Genomic DNA, 23870 nt, shown 5'->3' with positions numbered 1-23870 from the left:
AAGGGGGGACGACGACGCGCAAGGACTGTGTGTGTGTTTAAAACTCGTGCGTGTGCCTGTTTCCGCGCGGGGGGGGGGGCGGGAAACACACACACGGCGGCTCAGCCCCGGCCCCGCTGCCCCGGGACACCCCGGCGGGGTGGGGAGGGGGGGTCGGGCCGCTGCTCCGGGCCCTTCATGCCGGTGGGAAGGGGAAGAGCGGGAAGGGAAGAGGGAGGGGAGGGGGCGGCCCGGCCCGGCCCGGCCCGGCCCGGCCCGGCGCGGCCCTGAGGCGGGCGGAGCGGGGCGGTGGCGCGCGGGCCGTGCCTGGCACCTGCGCGGCGGGCGGGGCAGAACCGGGGGCGGTGCTGGGCCCGGCCCGGCCCTCGGCGGCTGAGCCCCGGCGCTGAGGGGGAGGAGGAGGAGGAGGAGGCGGCGGCGGCTCAACAGGTTGTGGGAGCGGAGCGGCGCCCGGCTGTGCCCATGGCCGGCCGCGGCCCCGCCGCCGAGCAGGGCTACATCCGCACCGTGCTGGGCCAGCAGATCCTGGGGGAGCTGGACAGCTCCAGCCTGGCGCTGCCCTCCGAGGCCAGGCTCAAGCTCTCGGGCGGCCGGGCCGGGGAGGAGAAGGCGCTGCGGATCCACCGGCAGGTCCAGCAGACGCTGGCCAGGAAGAACCGGGGCTCGCTGCACAACGGTGAGTGCCAGCCCCGGGCCCGGCCCTGCGCCCCTCGGCAGCGGCGGGAGCTCGGGAAGGGGCTCCGGGACGGCGGCCCCGGGCGGGACCCGGGCGGCCACAGCCGCGGCTGCGGCTCCCGCGGCGCGGGGAGGCGCGGGCTGCCCGGGTTTGGCCAAAAAATCGTGGCTCTGTCGCTTCTTCTTTTTTTTTTTTTTTCCCACCCAAGTGAGTCAGAAGTTTCTCCCTCCCGAGCGCCGTGCCTCGGGTGAGTGGCGGGGGCTGCTCCCCCCTCACCCCCGCCCGAGGGAAGGAAGGGTCGAGCCGAAATTCTCCTAGTCCAGCAGCCGCTTACTGTGCTTGTGTTAACACCTTAGGTTTACCCACTGGCCCTGACTGCAAAATAAACCGTCAAGAAACGTAGGAAATATTTTTCCTTGTTTCACCTCAAAATACATTTTTAAAAATCTAGAAGGAGGTTTGGAAAAGTAACTCTAAGAAAGGCGTGAATAGGAAGCATGGAACGATAACTCTACCAGACATTATTTACCCTGCGCTCTGACGTGCATGGTACAAGTTGACGTCAATCTATCCTTGCTTCTGAGGTCTTGTAGCCAGAAGGCCGGGTCTGTCAGTAAGGTCTGCAACCATCGTGCCTTTTGCCCCAAAGCGGGGTCCCAGCACAGCACCGGGCACCCGCGGGGTGACTTTGTGAGGTGCGGAGGGTTAAAGGCAAGCTGACTAAACCAGAGGTTTAGTCTTGAGTGTTAGTGGCGAAGAGATGTGTTGTTTTCGAAGTAAATTAACAATAAATAAATAATAATTTAAAAAGTAACGCTTACCATGAAAACTTGAATCCAGTTTTTAAATAGGAAGATATGACTGACTTAAGGCTATGTATCCTGTTGCTCAGTTGTCATTAAAGAAGCCATCACGTTTCATTTGCAGAAAGCTGTGAGCCGAAGGTCTTTATAACTATACTTTGCTCATCTATCTTGTCAGGCAGAGAAACGTTTCCTTGTACTTCATCTGGCTTCTATGTAAAAAAATGCCTCGGGGCAAAGAATGCATACAATGCAGATGCAGAGATACTCCGCTTAGAAAAATCAGGTACACAAGTCGCATAAACAGGTACACACAGCTGTGCAATGTGCAGCTACACATGCAAGGCCTTGGCTGCTCTCGTTTGAATAAGGTTTCTAAACACTTTTAGAGTAACTTAGTTTATTTTTCTTTCAACAGAAAGCCTGGGAAAAACCCTTTAAGCAGTAGTTAATAAATGATATGATGTCGTGAACCTGAGATCGGGTCTCTAAACCATGCATAAAACACTATGAAGAAAAAGTTCCCATCCTCCTAACTCATCTTAACTTCTCTGGAATACATTAACAGACCTGATAGATTTGGGGATGGTTGTCTTGGTTTGCTTTGCTTTTCTGAAGGTCAAATATTTGAGCCCTTTGCATTTCTGAGACACCAAAACTTTAAGCTTCAGGATCAGGAGTGGCAAATGACAATGTCTGTTATGTGTATTGTTAGTGCATAAAATGAACTTTTCTTCTTTCAGGTGTATTCTTGTGCCCAACTCACCATATATTTTTTTAGTCCCACTGCAAAATTTAGAAAAAATAAATGGAACTGGAATGTATTCCATGTGTTTATACACACATGCACATATATATATATATAATGTATGTGTATACCTATCTATATCTTAAATGTGTATAATGTGAATGAAATGCCTATTATTTATGCAACATGTTGGCATTCCTTAAGAATATATGTATATATGCATGTGTATCCCAGTGTTCCTTCTATATAGACTTGCTCAAAATTTGACTGTGCTTTGAGAAACATTTGCATTCTTACAGGTAGGGGACTTTTTTAAAATATGCACTCTTTTACATGAAAAAAAACCCCTCACTTTCTCTGAATTATAACAGTTTTTTAGAAACATTCACCAAGCGTCCTATACTGTTTGCAGTTGCTGGGAAGATAATACAAAGATTTAGAAGGCACGGGAGCAGGCCTCTGTGATATAAGTGTCCTATCTGTTAGAGTGTTTCAGACTCTGTTCAGCAAGGTACTTAGCACATACCTAACCAGAGCATTCACATACGTGTCTAAAATTAGCCAAGCACATAACCACTGGGTATGAAAAACCAGTGGTAGTAAAGGTCTTACCCAGTAACATCTGTGCACACCCATTTTCCACTGACTGTACTGGAAGCTTTGAGGCTGCAAGAAGTACTCTGTCAGGCAGCATAATTTCTCCTTAGAGTTTCAAATTAAAGGTGTCTGCTTAGCCTTCAGCATTACCTTTAAATCAAAAAACATATTTTTGCATTCTACCCCCACATTGTTTGCTGTTTCACGGCCTTTTCCTCCCTTTTTGTGGGTGTATTTCTTCTTTCTAAACTAGAAATTCAGGTCATCCTCAGGTTTGAGGATTCCACCGGCCAAATGATTGAAGTTACATACTGCCTCAACTCTTTTCAAGACATTGTCAAACATGGTTAATAGTTTTTCAAGCAATAGTTTAACAACAGCTGCAACTTTTCTACTTTGTCAGTTGCCGAACCTTTTTAAATTAAAGATTACACTACCCTTAAAAATTTTGAACTAAAGCAGCTGTATCAAATTTCTGTCTGCTATTTAAGGATGGAAACGGAATGGTAGATGGTTCAGACTTATCAGAGAAATGGTGTTCAGAGTCATATACCTTAATGACTGGTGGTTTTCAGCTCAGATATGATGCAACACTTGAATATTTTATGTACACTTCAGGAGTATATTAAACTTTGTTCTGTTTATGAGTCCACTTGCCTCTCATCTTGTTCCATTTGGGTTTTGATTGGCTTTTTAAATCCATTTGTGTTATTTATGTTTCTTTAGTATAATCCCTGAACTAAAGTCTTCTTTCTTGTATATCCTGTACATCCTTTTTAGTTCCATGGTAAAAATGAGGGCAGAATTGAGTAATATAACATAGAAAAACAAGAGGCCTGATGAACTGCTGTCTGTGTAGAGATTCTTTCTCTAACACAGAGTTTTATAAACACAATGTGTTTATAAAAAACAAAATTAAAACTTGGTGATTTCCAAATCAACAGCATCACATACGAGATGGCTACAATCAGAGCTTTGTTTATTCTTCATGTTTCTTCATTTCTAAAATTCCTAGTAGTATTTTTTGTTAAACTTGCTCTTAGGGTCTTGGGGGAGTTTTCTATCCTTATCCTTCTGTTTTGCAGAATTCTGACCACGTTAACTGCTTCATAGTAGTTTTCTGTTTATAACTTTGAGGGAAAAGGAAGTAGAAAAAATTTCCTTGTTGGTGACTACCACTTTTTGTTGGTTTCATTAAATTCCTCTCTCTGCTTCCTGAGCCAGAAGAAATCTTTTTCTTAAATTTCAGTACTTGTGTAAATGTACTGATCAGCACGAAGTAAAAGATGTTTGAAAAGCTCCTTTGGGACCAGGCTTGTGCTGGCAGAGTGATGAAGGAACATGATCAAAAAGAAGGCTCTTTGATCTCTAGATGAGGTGATTCAGTGAAGTTTTTGATATGCCATTTTTAAATGCCATCTCAGTCCATCGTGAGTGGTGGAGTATAAAAAAGGATTAAAAACTGAGAGTTCAGGAACACTTGGGAGTCTCTGTTGAGGATATAATCACCCACCTGCGGTGAGCAAGAGTGGACAATGGATACTCAGCAGGTGGGCACTCCAGATGTGTAAAAATATTGTAGTCCTTAATAGACTTCTGCGTACAGGGTACAGCTACCTTGCTGCCTGCAGTGAGGGGTTTTAAAGCCAAGACTTGACTTTCATGGTAACCATTCAAATACAAAAGCGCTGAAAAAGACTCACAACTGAGAGTTAACACTGTGCATGATTTAAGGGGAATTTGATACACCTCACTCCTTAATGGAGGATAAGTGTCTTTTTCATATATCGTCTATCTTAGACATGCGTCTTGTCATTGTTGCTTTTGAAAGCCAAGCAAACAGGAGATTGATCTGTCTGCAGCCGTAGGCAGGGATTGCTGGGGAGGAACTTCCAAGGCCTTTGGAGATGTTGGAGCTGTCACGTCCAGGGGAACAAAGGGGCCTCGAGAAGAGCCTCTGTGAAAACAGATGGGATTTTTGCTCAGTCATCTGTATAGTTTCCCTCCTGATAGTGTTATTATTTTTTCAGGTCTCAAAATTTTGTCATAACTGTTGTGATATCGGGTGATTTTTGTACAGCTTTTTTTTCAGGCACGGAGAAGAGTGAGAGGTTGTTTTCCTTCTCCCCTGACCACATCTGAAGTGTTCCTGAGCTGCTTTAGTTCATATTGACAGGGGAGAGGGGAGGCTGTGATAAACAGTCCCGCTCACTTGCCCACACATGGGTGTCTGCTGCTGTCTGAGATGCCCGAGTTTTCCAAAATGTCCTCATGGGTTGACAGACACAACACAGGGCCTGTAGGAAACCCATCCTTTTCTTGACTGGCTGCTGGAAATCAAGTGTGGTGTCCTATGGCCTCTTAAATAGCATTTGTCCCCTATGGATGAGTATCTGAATTCTGTGCATATTCTCTGAAGAGAGAGTTTTTGTGAGTAAATTAATCCTAACAGTAAATGTACCCATAATATAATTAAAAAAAAAAAAAATTGTGGCTTCTTTTTTCTTTATTTTTCTTTTAAACCAGTGCACTGAGTGTATAAGGGCTGCCTAATGGTTTCTGAATATATGTAATACCGAGCAAATCTGAGGGGTGGTAAAGACACATAGATTTTTTTAGAATGGTGAAAAGAAGCTGAAGGAAACCTTGCTGACAGAGGCAGGTTTTGATCAGATCACTTATTCTGCGTCTCATAACTAATGGAAAGACACAGCATTTCAGTTACCACTTTGTCCTTTAGCACACTGGCTTTTCACACAAGTAAACAGCACAAAGTAAAAAGACATACATTTTATGTCTACCTGATAAATCTACAGGTAAAATCCTGGCAAAATAATTTACTGATGTGGTAAGAGCAAGCAGGAGATACTGTAAATGCAAAATGAAATTCCATAAGCTAGCCTATACTGTGTTTATCTCTGAAAAATGTTTACTGATGGATAGTTTCATAGGAAGACTGGAGGTTAAAAAGAGAGGACTGCTTGAAGATAACTGAATGTTACTATTTCTCATTGACTGTATTTTGCTTTTGCAAAGAGAGAACTTTTAGGTATGTAGTTTATCCTCAACTAGTTCATGGACAGCTGTGTTATTTTTGATTTATCCTCTTTTTTTTTATTTATTTGCTTAGTAAAGACAGAAAGTTTAGAGTTACATAAAACATGCACAAAATACTTGCTTAGATGATCTCTATGCCCTAAGTAGATAAATAACAGAATAATTTCTCGCTAAGTAAACTCGACAAAAAATGCTAACTACAGAGAAACAGAAATGTATATGTATTTAAAGACTTATTATATGAAAAAAGACTTATATATGTAAATGTATTTAAAGACTTATTATATGAAAGTACTTTAATATGCATCAGTGAATAAAGTGAATCTTTAATAGGCAAGCACAGGTGATAGGCTAAGATGGAGACTTGTTGGGTATCTGAAATAATACATTGATACATGAATTTTATCACACTAATGAGAGATTTATATGAATTCGTGGATTTTCGATTTTGGATTGGCAGGAATTTTTTACAGTATAAAACAACAGTGTCTTCTTACAGTTTTCTCATGTATCTGGATAGCCCTTGGGCTATGGTAATCTTGTAATGTCGCAAAGGAATTATTATGATCCAAATCATGAGTTTAACCAAGCTGCATCATTCCGCTCTCATGATGCAAAGTTGCTGTGAATGTGTCTTAACAAATCACCTAATACGTGTTTAAATCTGCCTCGCATGGCCAAAATAAAAGAATTGGAAAGTATGATTAAATAAGCAAAATAACTGCAAAGTATGATTCAGTTAGGCCTCAAATTATTACAGTCTGCTATTATATTGTACTGTATTATACTATATTATATTATACACAAATTTGGGCTTATCCGGGAAGCTATGTGTTAGTGAGAATCATTCATAAATTATTCTTGTTACGTGAGTTACTTGTTTATTTTTATCCTTGTTGAGCCCTTTACTAACTACGGGCACTAAGGATCAAAGATACAGGTGTGCTGAAGTTCCTAGGGATGCCCATGTGCACCTGAGGAAGATCAGAGTCTAACGGCATGAACTGAAAGCCTCAACTATTTGGCACACGTACACCGGGAGCTTTCAAAAATCCCAGCAGGCAGTTGCCTGCATGTTTTGGGCTCCTGAATTCGCGTCGGCATATGACTCCTACTATTTTTAGAAGTGGAGGCTTCGGCAGTTTGACCAAGTTAATGATTGGTTCTTTAGATTTCTTTTCTGTAGTATCTCAGGTAATATCTGCTATTTTGAAAATTCATGGCCAGTCAACTTTATTGACCACTGTTACCTGTTCAGCCTAAACTTCTGCAGCACACCCTGGCCCCATTTATGACTAATTTGAGGTATATCTTGCTTTCAACTTCTGTTTCACCTCTTTAAACCTGTGTTATTTATATTCCTATATGCAGATTTTCATAGGAATGTCGGAATCTCCTGAATAATTAGTATTAATCTATTAATTTCTATTAATTAGAAAATCAGCAATATCTGTTGCTTTAAAAAAAAAATTATTAATAGAAGCACTTTTTCACTGACAATGCATTGTATCAGTGAAAAAGAAACAGCCTGAAGTTTTTCATTTCTATATTTGTTTGGTTTTAATTAATAGAATAATACAGTTTTAATCAAAGAAATAAACACAATGCACTGTTCTATTTTGAAAGCTGGGTCATGGGAAAGAAGAATCAGAGCAGATATACTGTGGATCTTCTACATTATTTGTAGGATTAGTGAACCTTTCAGGTGCAGATTTGAAGTGTCATTAAACAACCCTACTTTACAGCATCATATGCCACGGGCCTCCATAAGCCATATAATTTGTTCATGGACTTTTCATGCTCCTTGGGTGAAGCACTGAGAAGATTAGCGGAGTATTACTTACTCCAATATATTATCATAAATCTAGCACCTAAGGGAGAAGAAACATCAGCGGTTGAGGTAGACAACTATGAAATAAACAGTCTATACTCAGTGTATGCTATTTGTTTACAGTGGTACATTGTGAAAATTGCATCTCTAGGGTGCACAATAACAGAGGTATACACATCAACCCATGTTTCTCATCTACAGTCTACAGCTTCAATATTTTAATTTCTTGTGTACTGTGCATATTATAGTCAGCCTCTAATGTAAACCATGCATATATATTCAAAGTGGTTACAGTGGAAAATAAGTATTCTTAGTAGCTGTCTGGTGATACCTTTTCTCAGTACTTTATCATTTGTCATCATGTAGGATATTTAAAATACCAGCTTGCTTTGTTAAAACCCTTTTCATTAAATAGCTGCATGAACAAGACTTCTAAAAGTTAAAAATATATCTTAAGTAAAATAAATAGGAAACTGGAAAAATGGCTTGTATTTTCAGAAAGCTTTGCTTAGCCATGATTTGAATGTGATACACCAAATGCAAAGATCTTTCCATCATTTTCCTGTTTGATTTTCATCTTATGTATATTAATGGCAGTGAAGACTGGGACATTTCCCTAGTCCTGTAAATTGTCCTTTATAACAATATAATTTTTTGTTAAAATCTTACTGATATTAAGGCTTTGGTTACAGGCGGTTTGCACCGTGCATCCAGCGTTCCAGAGCGTGTCTATAACATGGGGATTACTGAAAATGATTTTGCACCAAGAACTCCCTATGGTTTCTCATATTACCAGTCAAACCAGGTGAGAAAGAGAAAATTAATAGAAATAAATATATCACATGCATAGTTTATTCATTTTGTTACCACAAATAATAGCATGTAGATGGTGTTTCAAGGTTTGCTTGCTTCCTTGTTTGCTTTTTAAAGCCTGATTTCTAGAAAATGAGGTTTTTGCAACTGAGGTCTGTTAGTTTTTCCCCTCCTTCCAGTGATTTCTGAGACGATGGCTAAATTTAACTCAGCTGTACAGACAGGCTTTTTGCAATTCTGTTGGGTTTGGGACAGTTGGCATCAGGGCAGAAAAGGAAAAACAACGTTAGCACCCCACTAAGGCAAAGGCTGTGACGAATCAGATCTTTATCTGTCCCACCAGGTCAGTCAGCAGCAGCCCAAAGCAGGCAAAGGCCACGGTGCTGCTCACCTAGCCCAGCAGCTGGATTTTGCGAGAGGACATCCAGCCATCCCACGGGGTAACCAGTGACACGGGTGGGAGCTGGGAAGGTAGTGAAAGAGGTTAGGGAATTAAGCATCCAAAACCACAGGAAAACAGATTGCATTAGTTTCAGGAGGACGGGTGGAGTGTTCCTTATCATTGAAAATAATGCTGTTGTAACCTGTTTTATCATTACAAGAATTTCAGTGGTACAGTCCTTGCAATACAATGATGTTTTCAAAGTGTCTCATCATAAATCCTCTTGTTACTTTGACCAACTTTTCTTGGGTTCATGGCCTGAATGCTAAGATAAATAATTGGTTTTCTGCAGGGTTTGTGACACAGCTTGTAACTGCTATGAACATATTTGAGAGAGCAACCATATGACTTGGAAATCAACACATAGCTCAATAGCAACACTGCGTGATCAACATTAGTAAACTGAAAGCAATTCAGCTTGAGAACAGAAATATTTATTTAATAAATAACTGTATACAGAGAGGCCAATTCTTTCTTGAGTTTAGATTACTCAAGAATGACTTATTTTCATTAGAGGAAATAGATTCTGGCCAGTTAATGAAGCAGCTCTGGCTCTGTACAGGGAGAGTTAGAACCATTTACTTAAATACATTTCCCTTTCTGTCCTCCTATCCTCTGTTCTCACTTGTCATCCAGTCCATAATATTTGATGTGAACCCCTTCTTTCTAGAAGAGAGCAACCAGAGGAAAACTGAAGGTGACACAGGAACCACAAGAAAATACCACAGTTTTCCAGACAGGGGGGAAAAATAATAATTAAAAATAAAAGAGAGAGACTATTTGTCCTGTGTGAAAGCCAGAAAAAGCCACAAGGTCTAGTATTTCACAAAAGCATTATTTTCCTTATCGCCAAACAAAAGATAAATATATCCTTGCATAGCTTCAGTAGAATAAACAGAATCCAATGATCCTTGCCTCAGCCTAATAGTTTCAGCAACCTTTACTGCTTTTGTGAGTCGATTATCACCCTCAGTTACTCCTCAGTGGTGATATTACGGGATTTCAGTCGGGCAACTATCTGCTAAGCACTATCCCTTCAATTAATAACTTGTGTAAGCTTATCAGTTTACCTTAAAAAATGCTTTTAATATTACAAAACTTTAATACAACATGGAAATTAAATATATGGGGCTTTGATTTACGTCTGGATGCTGCTATGCTTACTGATTTTAAAAAATGTGGCCATGGCACCTCTATTTCAAGACCAGATAGTCTCCCAAGCTGATTTAGTTCTGAAAGGTCTTGAATAGAGCATGATGTCCAATTTAGAGCATGAGAAAAATAGAAAAAATGAAGAGGCCCCAGATGACACCTAAACAGTAAGAGTATTGAAGACACATCCTGCAGAGAAAGGTTGGAGGAAGTGTGTTTGGTGAGTTTAAAAAAGAGAAAATGGTAAAGCAAGATGATGATCCATTACTGTCCATGCCCATTAGGGACAGAAAAATAAAAATAATCTGAAATTGCAATTGTAAAATCGGGGAAGCCATTGAGATGGTGAAATGGTCATTTTGGTTTCCTTGGAATGTTATGTAATCTCCTTCATTTTTAAGAGGTTAGACTAACAGGGAAGGGACAATCTCTTTTTACTAGATTCTATGACAGAGTGAACAGAAGGGCTAAATAAACTTATGTTAACCAGGTTAACAGCAATATGCAGACACTTTAGTGTAATATTTTAATATCTGACTGATTAATTTTCTTCTGTCTATTGGACAACCTTGAATTTAATTTTAGTAGCAGATGTGGGTGTTAATTCCCAAGGAATTTCAAACTGAGACTAAAATCTCCATTAACAAGCAGACTGTTTGCTACCAGGCATAATTGACTTACGTACCTATTTTGAGTTAATGACAGAAGACTAGATGGTTAGACTTTGTCTCCTAGTGTTTAGACTGTACTTCTTTGTGCCTCCATTAAGCAGATGCAAAGAAGTGTTGCAGAATCCCATTTAACACACAATTTTGGTGATGTCCGCGTTTTGTTTTCTGATTCTGACAGCAGACCTTGGAATTTTTATCTTTACTTTTTTGGTTTGGTTTCTTTGCTACTAGTCCTAAATGCCATGATCTTACTGTGACTCCTGTTCCTTTATGCACCCTTGAACAGGTGGCCTCACCGTCCTCTTATACAAACGGCTGGGCGACGAGGGTTACTTACAAGGCAATGGAAGAGAGAGCTCAGAGGCAGCCTCTGAAGAGACTAGAGGTTTCACCCCAGCAAAGTCCTGAAAGATTGGCGTATGTGTCCAATGATTTTCACTATGATGGAGGGGTTTCAGCTCGATTCTCCGTGAGGCATGGAGATAGCAGGAGATCCAGTGGGACTGTCCCACCAAGATATGCTCGGTCTGAGATTGTTGGTTACACTCTTCGTGATTCAGTGAACCGGGGATGCTCCTTTAAAAGACACTCCCACATGGGGGCTATTAATGATGCCATCCTTGATAGTGTCTACCCCAGCTCCACTGTACCTCTGTACCATCAGGCAGGCAACAGTCGCAGTATGACCAACCTTTTGGAGAAAGAGAACTACCTGACCTCGGGCAGCGCGATGGGACAAGTGCGATCACCAGTTGCTTCCTGTTTGGGGTCTCAGAACAGGCAATCTCTAAGGCCCAGCTGGTACCAAACGACTTTCAGAAGCACACAGACCAGGAGGGAAGCTTCCCAGCCAGCTTCAGTAGCCAGTGTCACTGCAGAAACAGACGGGAAGAGGATGCCACTGACAGCTGCTGTGGCAGCAGCAGGGAGAAATGGTTTCCTACAGAGCGAACAAGTCACCATCAATGGATCTCAGCTAGGGTAAGCACAGTGCAGGACCCACTTTGGTTCTGGGGTGTCACAGCTGAAAGGAACCTGTTTGTTTAAAAAGAGAAAGTAAACCGACAGCTTGTGGTCCAGCAGCCAACACAGTGTGTGAAATGTCAGCACAGGGGATGCAGAAAGTAGATCTGCTTTTAAAAATCCACTTCCAATGCAACAGAGGAAAGGGAGAAAAATGTACATACTGCAGGGTCTGCACCTCCTGCTCAGGTTTAGGACTCCCTTTGGCCAAGAGATAATCAATTTTATAGGGAGACATGTAGTCACCGAGTAATTTACAACCTAAGTCACAACACACAGTAATGTATTGGCAAATTATGTGCTGATACGAGACTGGATGATTTCATCACAGTTTCTCATGAGAGTAAGTCAGAAGTCTACCAGTGAAGCAGCTTTTGGCAGATTGACAATTTCCAGTTAAAAATCCTTAATGGCTTCAAGGCAACTTTTTAATTTTAATAAACTTCAGTTAAAACACAGGCAGAAATTTCTCTTGGCTCTCTAGCACCATCCATCCCTAGAACAAACATAAACTGCTCTGAATCTCAGCATCCCAGAGCTTCTCACTGCAATTAGATCCTACATGTTCTGAGGATGCTATCTTAATTTGAACCCCTGTTTGCTCCATAGCAGAAATTCCCAAAGCTGCCCCTAGACTTCAGGAAAATTGTTTAAAATTGAAGCACTGGGGTTTGGTTTTTTTTGTTTGTTTGGTTTTTTTTTGTTTGTTTGGTTGGTTTTTTTAAATTACTTCTTTTTCCCTGCTGAAATTCCCTTCCAGAGAATGTTTCAGAATGTCTAAAATCAATTCCATTTCCAGATGGGAAAATTTATCAGTTCTGCCCAGGAGTGAATATTTGTTCATTTTAGAATAATTCTGAATGTTTCCAGAGCTCCTAAGGTTCAATGAACAGAGCAAACCACTCGGTAAATAAGAGATGGTTACTTACACTGTTTACTGTGGTTTCTGTTGTTTCATAATCCAAATAGGATCCCAAGGTTTCTTATTTAAGTTAATCATAGTGTGTTTTACAACAGTGTTACTAAGAAATGTCTCTTTTTCCACAGCTGTGTAGTTGTTAAGTTCACTTTTCCAGTGGCCACCTTTCTTTTATTGTTTCTCAATTTGCTACTGTGTTTGGTGATGATGATCTGATATCACTGCTATGTACAGATGAGGCATTTTGTGTCATCAACTACGTGTTGTGTGTTGTGACTAGATTTACAAACATATACGGTCTTGTGCCCACATCTGATGTGGATTGAAATTTTCGTATCTGGGTGATGCAGGAGTTAAGAGAAATGGTATTAATGATGTGACTTTTAAGTATTCAGTTTTTACAGCAAGTAAGTCTAGAAAAAAAAAAAAGCTGAGAGCTCACAACAGCTAAAGAGTTGAGAGTAGTAATTTTGAAAATAGGTAGCTGGGAGGACTTCATTCTCAGTAAGACAATTTACAAAGAGGCATATATCTCATTGGCTTAATCATTTACTTAACTTTAAGCACATTCTTGAGTGCATTTCAGAGCCACAGCCAGAAAATTTGATATTTAATTTTGTGTAGAAGCAATTTTGGTTCTGCTTTTGCAGGTGCAGACACTAGAGTCTGGTTGTCTGCCTTCACAAACATCAACCAAAGTGTTTTTCATACCTGCAGATGTAAACATCTATCTTCAGTCATTGTGCAGCTGGCTTGCTTGAGACCATGCTGAACTCAAGTGGAAGATTTGTGACCTAATAGAAATCTTTTTGACAGCATAATTCCCTAAGTGCCAGTTTTTAAGTTCAGCTTTTGCTGGGAATTACAGAGGAAAACAATTGGAAGTGATGTGAAAACCTCTAAAGTTCCTTTCGCAGATGTTTACAGATTTCATTTATCTCAGTACTTCTATTTAATTTACTTGTATGTATCTTGTTTAGATTTTTCAAATATTCTAGATTCTACTTCAGTTTCATAGCTAGGTTTTGGGGGGAGTGAGTGGCTCTTTATTCTACCCAAAGTTTTAAAAAGTCTCTGTAAAATATAATAGCTTATATTAGTGAAGAGGCTGGTAAAAAGCAACATGTAAGATACAATTCCACAAAAGATTTGCACCTGTAAATTCTTAAATTATGAGGAAGAAGCTATACCCATTTTAGCTCACTGAAGCCAGTATTTGTTACACATACATATGTAATAAAGTGTTCATGGTATCCACATGCACTATTACTGTTTTCAGACCTCTAAATTACCCATTTAATAACTCCCCTCCTAATTCTTGCCACTGGAAGGGCTTGATGCAGAAGTCCTGTTTTGGTCGTAGTTCATTCTGGTTCATCCACATCTGGCTACTGCACAGTTTAATGTAGAATTAAGTACATCTGTAGAATTAAGAAATATCTGCTGTCAAATCAGAGATACTTCACGTAAGTCCATCATTCCACCAGTAGTACAATAATTTCTTCTGACAAGACTTCTCAGTTCAATAAGTTAGTAGAAACTTTCACATTTCTTGTCATTTCCCATTCTCTTTGATTTTAAGGTTGCATTATCTGATATATTGCTCCCTTACCTGTTGCTCCCTTAGTAATGGAAGAGGGGAAAAAAGATAAGCCTGTTTTCTGAGTAATTTGATTTTTCTAGAAATTTGTACTTTTTTGTGCAAATCACAATTTAGGTGTTTCCAGTGTTAATTAAGAGGGTGTAAAAGGGTTAAAGAGTGTCTTTAACGTTGTGTAAGGTTAAAGAGAAGTAGTGGACTAGCTGTGTGTAGTATTTGAAATGTGTAAAAAAGCATTTTCAAACTTTTTGTTGAAGAATTAGCTCACGCTATGAAATCCAAGTAGAAAAATCAGAGTGTAGGGATGTTATCCTCTGTATCTTCTGGTAAAGTGAAGCAGTTAAAAGCATCCTCATATCAAGAGCTTAGAAAAGAGAGAGATTCAACCCGTCTGAGAAACAGCTGCTTACAGAGTCTGACCTTTGAATGTGCAGAGAGCTGTCACAAAATGATTAGACAGCACAGTGTATATATCTCAAAAATGTTATATTCTGGCAATTAAGGTGAAGTCAGAACTTCTCAAATCATTGTTCAGTTTAACAACCACTTCCTGAATGTCCATTTGTTTGTTGTCATTACACATGCTAATCAGCCACGTGGCTATTAAGTTTGCCTGTAAACGTTTTGAGAGTAGGATGGAATCATTGGATCAAATTCTGGTTTGACAAGAGTTAGGGCGCTGCAACTTTGTGAATACCATTGAGGGCCAAAAATTACATTGCATCCTTTATTACTGTCAGATAAAATGGTAGTGATTGTTGCTTTTATCCAACGAAGAACAAACCTAGTTCGGCAGTGCGCAACAAGAGAGAAAGATTTTGGGTGCTGCACATGAAGGAGTATCAGTCATGAAGGGGTAACTGGTGAATGGTGGGCTGCTCTCAGTGTTAATGAAGGTTTACACACCCAGCACTCAGAAATTTGGTCTCTGTCTGTACATCTGTTTATCTCAGCCTGGCAACAACTACCGATGGACCTTTACTGTTCTGGGACATCCTTGCCATCCCGAGGCTGGGTTCCCACGTCAGTTCTCTGGTGTCCCATGAGGGATCAGCCCATGCAGCAATCTTGACCTTGAGAAGTGCATGGATAGAGTCCTCCGCTGTTAGTCACTGAAATGACTCACGATTTAATACGCTGGAGATGTCTGACACTCTGTAGAAGGTGACTGAATTTGGTCAAAGGGCTCCAAAGTTCTTGCAGTGACTAACGAGCAGGTCGGCATGCTCACACATGCACATATATAATAAGGTCACAAAACCCTTGTTGATTTAAGAAACCTGACTAAAACCCAAGCTTGAAAAGCCTGTTTTTCTGTTCCACTTAGAAGAGAGTTAGAAGAAATACGATCTGGCTTTTTTCCATTACTCATTGTTCAAGATCTGTAAGTAGGTTTCTGATCAGTACGTCCGACTTGCAATTTAGAGTAACTTAGTAGCTACTTTGTTTTTAATCCAGGCTGAAGTAGACTCTGAAAATCTGGAAGCTGTAAACTTTGCCAGACCACAGCCCAGGGCACTAGAGATACTAACCATAGATACAATTTCACTTTGTTTTAACCTCTCCATTGACATCCTCAACACACCATCCATTTCATCCTTGTCTTGCAAAGGCACGCCTCAACACCTATATATGCAGTGTATTTGCTCAAAACACTAACTCAAAGGAGGGGAGTAGACAAGAAATGACGTTTTATACCAAAGGAAAATATAAAGGCAGGTGAAAACCTCAGGGTACGAGAGTATAATTTCATTTGCAACAGGTGCATCAAAACTATTGTTCATTTCCTTGCTGTCCTTGCAGCCATGCTAATTGTCTTTTCCCTTAGCAAAAGCAAGCAGCAGATGTTGATGTACAGTGTAGCTGGCAGGAAAAATTCCAGAAAAATCCATTTTTGTCTCAGAGATCATGAGTTCATCATAAATATTTTGGGGAAAAGAGTTGGATTTCAGTGCGTTTGCAGCAAGATTTCCTATGAGAGATCTGCCTGATTTCTACTTGTTTTGTCTACCTTGCTCCTCCACAGCCCATTCTGGGCAAGCCTGGACTTCCAGGCTCTTTCTCTCCTGCCAGTCCATTATTCAGACTGCCTCAGAACTGAAGAACTGAGTGACTCCTGGTGCAGTCTACAAGCACATGCTTTAGAAATGTTTCTTTTCTCAGTATCAAAACATTTTATATTTGACTTTTCTGAACATTGTTTATGATTTAATATTTCTGCTTAGTTAAAAGAAAAAAAAAAAAAAATCAACATTTCAGCTTCAGCCAGTTTATTTCCCAGACACCTATTGCAACATAAAAGGTGAATGTGTCAAAATTTCTAATTTTAGATGCACATAATCACATTCTGATTCTGGTAGCCCTGAAGTAGGGAGTTACTGCCAATGACTACTTGTTTCACTGTGGTTCACAGACTGCCCTCTCATCCCTGTCTGAGCAGCCTGGGATCTGGTTCTACAAAATTATTTGGGTTGAAAAAAAAAAAAATAGTTATGGTTTTGTCCACTTACCCCCCACACCTTTTTTTTTTTTCTCCAGGTGGAGAATATTTGAAACAAAAAGTAAATAAAAAGGCTGGAGAACATAACCACCTGTCCCAGAACTAATGCACCTGATTGTGCCATGAATTGGTTTATATTCCATTTACTGGGGAAAAAAAAATGGGTCTGGTGACCTCTCTTTCCAATTTTTTATATGGTTGTCTAACACAATTACCGTTCAAGCAATCATGCTAGAAGTTGGGAGGAAAATAGCCATGCACGTTTTTAATCCTACCACAGGCACTGTACCTACTCAATTTAATTAATTTTGCTTATATTTTGTCCCACCTGAAAAAAGGCTTTGCCCATCTATTTCAACCTAAAACAACTTCTATAAAATAATAGAAAAAAGCAGGTACTGAGCCCTGCATATATGTAGCGTGGGAACTGAGAAACTGAAGAAAGTCATGAAAACAAATATAAAAAAGTCAATTATCACATTACTGATAAAAGCATCAAGGTATCTTCTTGATCAGTAAAAAACACTCCAATTTACTTATGGCCTTCTTTGGATCCTAGTCCTTAATCCACAGATGTTTCCATTTTGTTTTTATAATTTGAAGCATGACTTGCTTTGTCCAGAACCTCTTGTTGCAATGCTTCCATTTATGATTTTCTCTTCCCCCAGAATATTAGTATCCCTAAAAGCTTTTATAATACTTTCTGCTACTGGAAAAGGAATAATTTTCTAAGAAAAGCTGAAGTTACTTGAAAGATACAAAAATCCTAGTATGACAAGACATTTCAGAGGCTAAATTATGATTTTTCTGAAGTCCTGCTTCACTATATTTCCTGTCTATACTTATAAGGAGCCCGGAAGGGGAGATGACTCTGGAACGTGCAGTGAACATACTGAAGAGTGAAAATACACAGTCCACACCTAGGATTCTTGCTGCAGTGACTTTCATACAGCATGAGTGCTTCCAGAAAGCAGATGCCAGAAGAAAAGTAAGTATTTTTATGCCAGTTACAATCAGGTAGAGAAAATAGCTTGCTATACCGTATGGCACTGTCTGCCAACATGACAAAAAAAAAAAAAAAAAGACACTCCAAGAAACCTTGTAGGATACTGATGTTGAATATTTTCCCTAAAATATGCTGATTCTTTTTGCTGCAGATTCTTTTGAATTTCTGGAATGGCGCTGGTTTATGCTAGGAAAAATTTCAACTTTAGCATTTTGTCATAGGAGACATAGAAATGTAGGGTAGAAATTCACCCAAACCACCTGTAATTACAGATGTTTATTACTAATTTTTTTAAAATCCCTTTGATTAGGATCCCACAAGCTCCTGCAAGCAGGCAAAGAGCTTTACTACCCTTGCCAGTTATTCCTAAAGTATAATTTTAACCTTTCTTTTGCAGACTGAGTTGATTAGTTTCTATCTTATCTTGATGAATATGGAGAAAAATATCTATCTTTCTATCCTCTTGATAATGTTTTTTCATGTATGTTAAGGCTGCTAAGCGTATACCCACTTAGTTCGCTCTTTTTCAGACCAAACAAACATAGTTCCTTCAGCCTTTGTAAGTCATAGAGGCTGAAATTTTTGTCAGCGTAATTGCTCCTTTCTCTCATTTTTGATTGCCATGCTTACACTGTTGGTACAGAAATATCCCAGCAAAGAAAACTGTAGGAGTACAGCGTGAACTTATCCAAACTTCAGGGTTTGCTAGGACTGCACAAATGCATTAATACATTGTTTGGATTAACCAGATTTGTTAAATCTCTTACAAGAGACTAGCTAAGTCTCTTACAGGTTTTTTGAAAGGGTATATTAAAAACATTCTCTTCTTCCTTTTCTTTAAATTTCTCTATCAAAGGCAATTATGACTCTCTTGCTGAACAGTTCAGTACATTAATGTGTAAGCTGGTTGTTTATTTCAACCGTTTAAAAAAAAATCCTTACACCTGCTTTGTTTTGTAATATGCTCATTATTATTCATACATAATCTCAGCCTTAATTCCATACTCATGTATATGCAGTCCAGTTCAGTGACAGCCAGTCATCACTCAGTCCTTTGATAGTTTTAACTTGCTTCACGGTAGATCAAAGTCTGTTTTGGAAAAAAACCACCAGTACAATTATGAGACTTAACTTCAGTCTGAGGACAGAGCTTCAGAATTGAATGTTTGAAGGTGTTTTATTATTCAAACCTCTCTCGGGCAGTTTCCCAGAAAAACAAGTGGATGAGTAAAAAAGTTCAAATTGGAGCAGTCAGCCTGAAGCCTCCTTCTATTTTCCTGTCAATCCCACATATTGTAGCTGTTTTTCTGTTTGGTGCCCATCAGACTTGTTCACATAGGCATCGTCTTGTTTCCCTATTTTAGCCTTTCAGTCTGCATACCTTTTCTTTGTCTCCTGATGCTTTGTTCCCCAATACTTGATAGCCTGTGGGTCTAGCGGTTTTTCTTTTTATTGTGAACTGGTGGTCTTTTACAATATTTTAGTGTATTTTGTCTACTGATGAAAATTTAGAAAGACCAATCAATAGCTTTTGTAAATTCTCCTCTGCACATTAGGTCCAAATAGCAAACTTCTTTTACAAAAGCTATAAATCCCTTAAAATTACCAACAGAAAGTCTGTGTAAGTGTTTTAAAAAACCAACCAGCTACAGTATTGGTGTCAAAAGGGCTTATCTACTGTAATATAATAAGTCGATGTGCCTTCAGCAAGTTCTATGCTCCACTTATCTCAAGATATATATTTCTGTATTTTATTCTGCTAGCATCTAGATGATTGCTGAATGAATGCAGGGGGAATCAGGTCAGCAGTGCAGTAGCAAGAAACTGTGCCTTTTGTACAACTGAATCAGAGGAAAGGCTGGCAGGCAGGGTAGTGTGCCAGGGCATGAAGAGCAAAGGCTTTGTTACATTTCATTTCTTCATGTTTCCAACACCTGTCAGTCGTATTGAGTTCTTTTTATCATTAGACTCTGGACTACTCAAAACAGTGTATCAGATTTCTAAGTCTTTCACATGCTGTTGATTCTACACAAGAATGAGTTTGTCCACAAAACCATATGGCATTTTGACATGCTGGTGGAAATGGTCCTCAATTGCATGTGCATGTAACTTTTTTTTCCATAATAAACTCATTCCTAAATGAGCCAAAGCTTGCTTGTGCCACATCATAGCTCGTATGGGATTCATCATTGCCACAACATGTAGAACTTGGAAACAATTTGTTTCCGTACAGCTGCTGTAAAATAACATCATCTTAATTCTTCATTCATTTGGAGCCAAAACTTCATTTTCTAAAGAATTGGACACTGAAGAATAGTCTGCGTTAAATATGGGTGGTTCAGTAGTTAACTAGCTTACAGGGTTTAATGATCTACATTTTGAAGTTTACTAGTTTACTGTTTTTCTCTCAGTATGCCACAGATAAGAAATATGAAGTATAATGTATTCTTATTTAATACCCTTTCAATGCATGCACAGAGCTTAACAGAGAAAAAATACTGTCTTTCCATCGGGCTGGCTGCGGAGGAAAAAAAACAAACTTGGCATATCAGGAACATTTTACATCCAGAAATCTCAAAGCAGTTTATAAATGTTCCAGAGTTAAATCTTAAACATCCATTTCACCAACACAGAAGCTAAAATACAGAGCAATTAAATGTCTTGTCAGAGAGTACAAATCTGCAGCAAAGCTGGAAGAGACTTAGTTTCATTCTCTTACATTAATTATTAAAATATGATGCCTCCGTTAGTTGTAGTTTTTAACTGTGCCTCGTATGAAAGCCCAGAAGTTAACAGTCATGTCCAAATGATTAATGATCTGTGTTTCAAGTCCTTCAAATAGGAGCAAATGAAAAAAGTCCCTATGACTCTTTTAGGGTTTGCTGAGGGGGAGGGTGGAGTTTGGCATTTACAGTATCTAACTATTCTCTGCTGTGTTTTGTTTCTCACACAGGTTTTCTCACTTGGTGGTATCCCCAAACTTTTGCAGCTTCTTGACATTCAGAACGAGGACATTCAGCGGGCAGCATGTGGTGCTCTGAGAAACTTGGTGTTTGAGGACAATGACAACAAACTGGAAGTGTCAGAGCAGAAAGGGATCCCACTCTTGCTCCGTCTCCTCCGCCACACTAGGGATGTAGAGACTAAAAAGCAAATAACAGGTAGTGTTTTCTGTGCAGTCAAGCATGAAGTGCTTTAAGTAGCGCACAAGCTTTCCCTGGGAGGTGCCTGATTGTTTATGTAGGCCAATGTTTAGTGCCTGAATACAGGAACATTGTCACCTGTTCTTAGCTCTTCCCATAGGCTGAAATTCCAAGGTCCTTACTGAAGGCCAGTCTTTAAGACAGTAAGAAGAGACCAGGAACTGCAACTTCCCCACTTAAAGCTTCTCCAGAAATGGCATGAGTCTATTTGCAGGAAGCTTAAAATCCTAGATATTCCAGAAAAAAAAAAATGTGAGGCTACAAGTAGCAAATTCTGAAGAACCGTTTTGCTAAGCAGTGATCAGAGCAGTCCTAGAGGTGCCTGGGTCCATAATTAATGCCCACTGCTTATGCAGCAGCTCAGCCCTCACTTTCTGACACTACGCTGCCAGTGCATACTGCGAGCTCCTTGTCAGACTGCCCCCCAGACCTGTCAGGTGCTGCGGATAGAAAGTGGTTTTCCCACTCCCCACAAACCCTACTGCCCTGAATTTCTACTCTGAGCTCTCTCACTCCTAGCTCTTTGCAGTTGAGTCTTGTCTTCTGAGATCTGTGATGAGCAAAAAACTCTGCCACAGCAACAGCTTGCTTCCTTTACGTGTGCAGGGAAGAGAATTCCTGCAGGACACCTATTTGGCTATAAAGATCATACAGCACCATCAGTGGAGTGACCTACATTCTGGATTCAGTCTTTGCAGGGCTTGTGTTCTCATCCTTTTATTTCCAGTGTCCTTGAGAATGAACTGTTAAAAATTAATAGAGCCCATTGCAATTTTGAAGGAAAAGCCCTTTGGATCAGAAACCCCATATTACACCTCTTGTTGTACGTCAATGTAGCAGAAGAAATGGTAGGAGGAAGTGTCCACCATTACTCACAAAGAAACCTGTAGTTACTGCCTTGTTGGCTTTGCAGCAGTCAGTGAAGAAATACCCACCACTTGGTCCTTGCATTTCTGTTTGACCATAGTTTGTCTCCAGGAAGTCAATTGCTTGTGACCCACAGCCTTTCTGGTTAGCATGCAAAGGAAGAACAGGCTTGTAATTTATAAATGGAAGGAAACATTATGCATAAATGAATGGGGATTTACTTCAAGTGATCTTTAAAGATACCAGGAGCACGAGCTATTACAATTACAGTGCAGAAGATACAGAAGGTGTCAAGCAGCCCTGCCTTGAAGCGAAGGCATGTTGAGACCTTCTGTAATTCTGCATTCTTTTAAGTATTTGAAATACTGTGCTCTCTAAGCTGGAGAACAAAGCTTTGTATTGTTGGCTCTTTTGGCTGAGTTCTGCAGCTCTGCAATATTAAAATGTTTTAAAGGTTTTCACATTCATCAGATGCAGAATTGGGTCACTTAGTAACTTATTGTATAGTGTGTTGTCTCTCACTGCTATTACACACCAGTGAGGGAAGCAGTGAAAATGGTGGTACAATGGCCAGAAAGCTAATGCTCTTTTCTTGCTAGCAACTTCATAATTTCTGACAAAAGCTTTGACTGTTTGTGTAGGATAACTCATATGGTTAATGTGACTGTTGCTGTCTTCCCTTTCACCGGTGTGAATATGGATGAAGGGGCACCTTCTTTCTGCGATTACTGCTGTCATTTAACATGAATATTTACTTATAAAACATACAAGACACCAACAAAATATTTAAACAATATTGAGCAGGATGTTGTAGTTTGTGTAAAGCAAAATATTCTCATATACTTTCATGCCTATCAGTTGCAAGGGATGGCTTTAAAAGTACACCAAGAGATAAGTATTTCTCACCTTGTTCAAGACTAAATGTGCAGTCAGGAGGAAGTACACTGGGTGCCTTGGTGAAAATGGTACTAGGACATACTTTTTGTCATTGCTTGAGCAATTCTTCCAGCTCCCTAGCAAGATGCAAGGAGCCTACAGGGCAAAGGGCAGCCTGGTTGAATGAATTTCTATGAGAATATTAACTTCGCTTCATGCCACTTTCTTTCCCAGCCCACACTTCTAAGGCAGGCAAGAAGTGGGCTGCAGACACAAGGTAGACAGTCACTGTTAAGCATTTTCTTACTAAGGTCAGTGCTTCTGGATGAGACTGGCATATACAGCAATATCTAGGAATTATTGTCCTGCACAGATTGACTGTGTAGCTCAAGAAGGGCTGCAACATAAGGCTTTTCCAAGCACAATGCAAACCTCTGAGTGTCTTTCTACCAAAAGTTAAACCCTGCTGAGCAACAGTTTCCCTGTCTGACTGATGGCTCACCTACAGGTTTTGTTTCTTCTCTTACATCGCCTTTGGCTTCCCTACAGGGCTGGTGGAATATCAGAGCTATGCATGCAATCACAATGCAATGTTGTGACACTTCTGGGAAAAGGGTAAACACAGAACCTAGGGGCTTCCACCTGGTCAGCCTGAGAAGTCCGTCTGTCTTTCCACATGATACTTATTGCTGACCTACTTTGACTGTAAGTTAGGGACTTCCAAATGTGTGATATAATTAGCTGAATGTCTTCCCCCATAGGAGATTAGCAAAATAATCTTGGTACCTGATAATACCACACTGCACTGGTGAAAGACTCCTGGCCAAGAATTGAAAACATGTGATACTCATTAATAAATACTTCTAAGCTCAGGAGAGGAAAGTTTTCTGTTTCTACTGCTATGTAGGAAACATGGTAGCAAAGCACTTCACCTGACAAAAATACATGAAGATAAGGAAGTTGTTGGAGAGAAAGAAGTTAAACTTTACCTGTCAGAAAGACGATCTAATATTTGTGCACATAAGTACATCTCAGCCTTAGAATCTTATCTTTAAGGTCACCAGCTTATTGGTACCAACCATGTTA

At 40.0% G+C, this 23870-nt stretch overlaps 1 protein-coding gene across 1 annotated transcript in view; it reads left to right on the top strand.

Moving 5' to 3' along the window:
- The first annotated feature begins 399 nt into the window (after positions 1-399).
- PKP2 (plakophilin 2) overlaps positions 400-23870 on the top strand; it is a 46872-nt gene continuing 23401 nt past the window's right edge. The window contains exons 1-5 of the mRNA XM_042795511.1: positions 400-676; positions 8405-8517; positions 11077-11771; positions 17682-17820; positions 20792-20999. Coding sequence (XP_042651445.1) covers positions 463-676; positions 8405-8517; positions 11077-11771; positions 17682-17820; positions 20792-20999 — 1369 coding nt within the window. The 5' untranslated portion in view covers positions 400-462. The remainder of the gene's footprint in view (positions 677-8404; positions 8518-11076; positions 11772-17681; positions 17821-20791; positions 21000-23870) is intronic.

This window comes from Tyto alba, unplaced genomic scaffold (assembly GCF_018691265.1).
Source record: "Tyto alba isolate M040663 unplaced genomic scaffold, T.alba_DEE_v4.0 Super-Scaffold_21, whole genome shotgun sequence".
NCBI lineage: Eukaryota > Metazoa > Chordata > Aves > Strigiformes > Tytonidae > Tyto > Tyto alba.
This window is presented reverse-complemented; position numbering and strand designations above follow the sequence as displayed.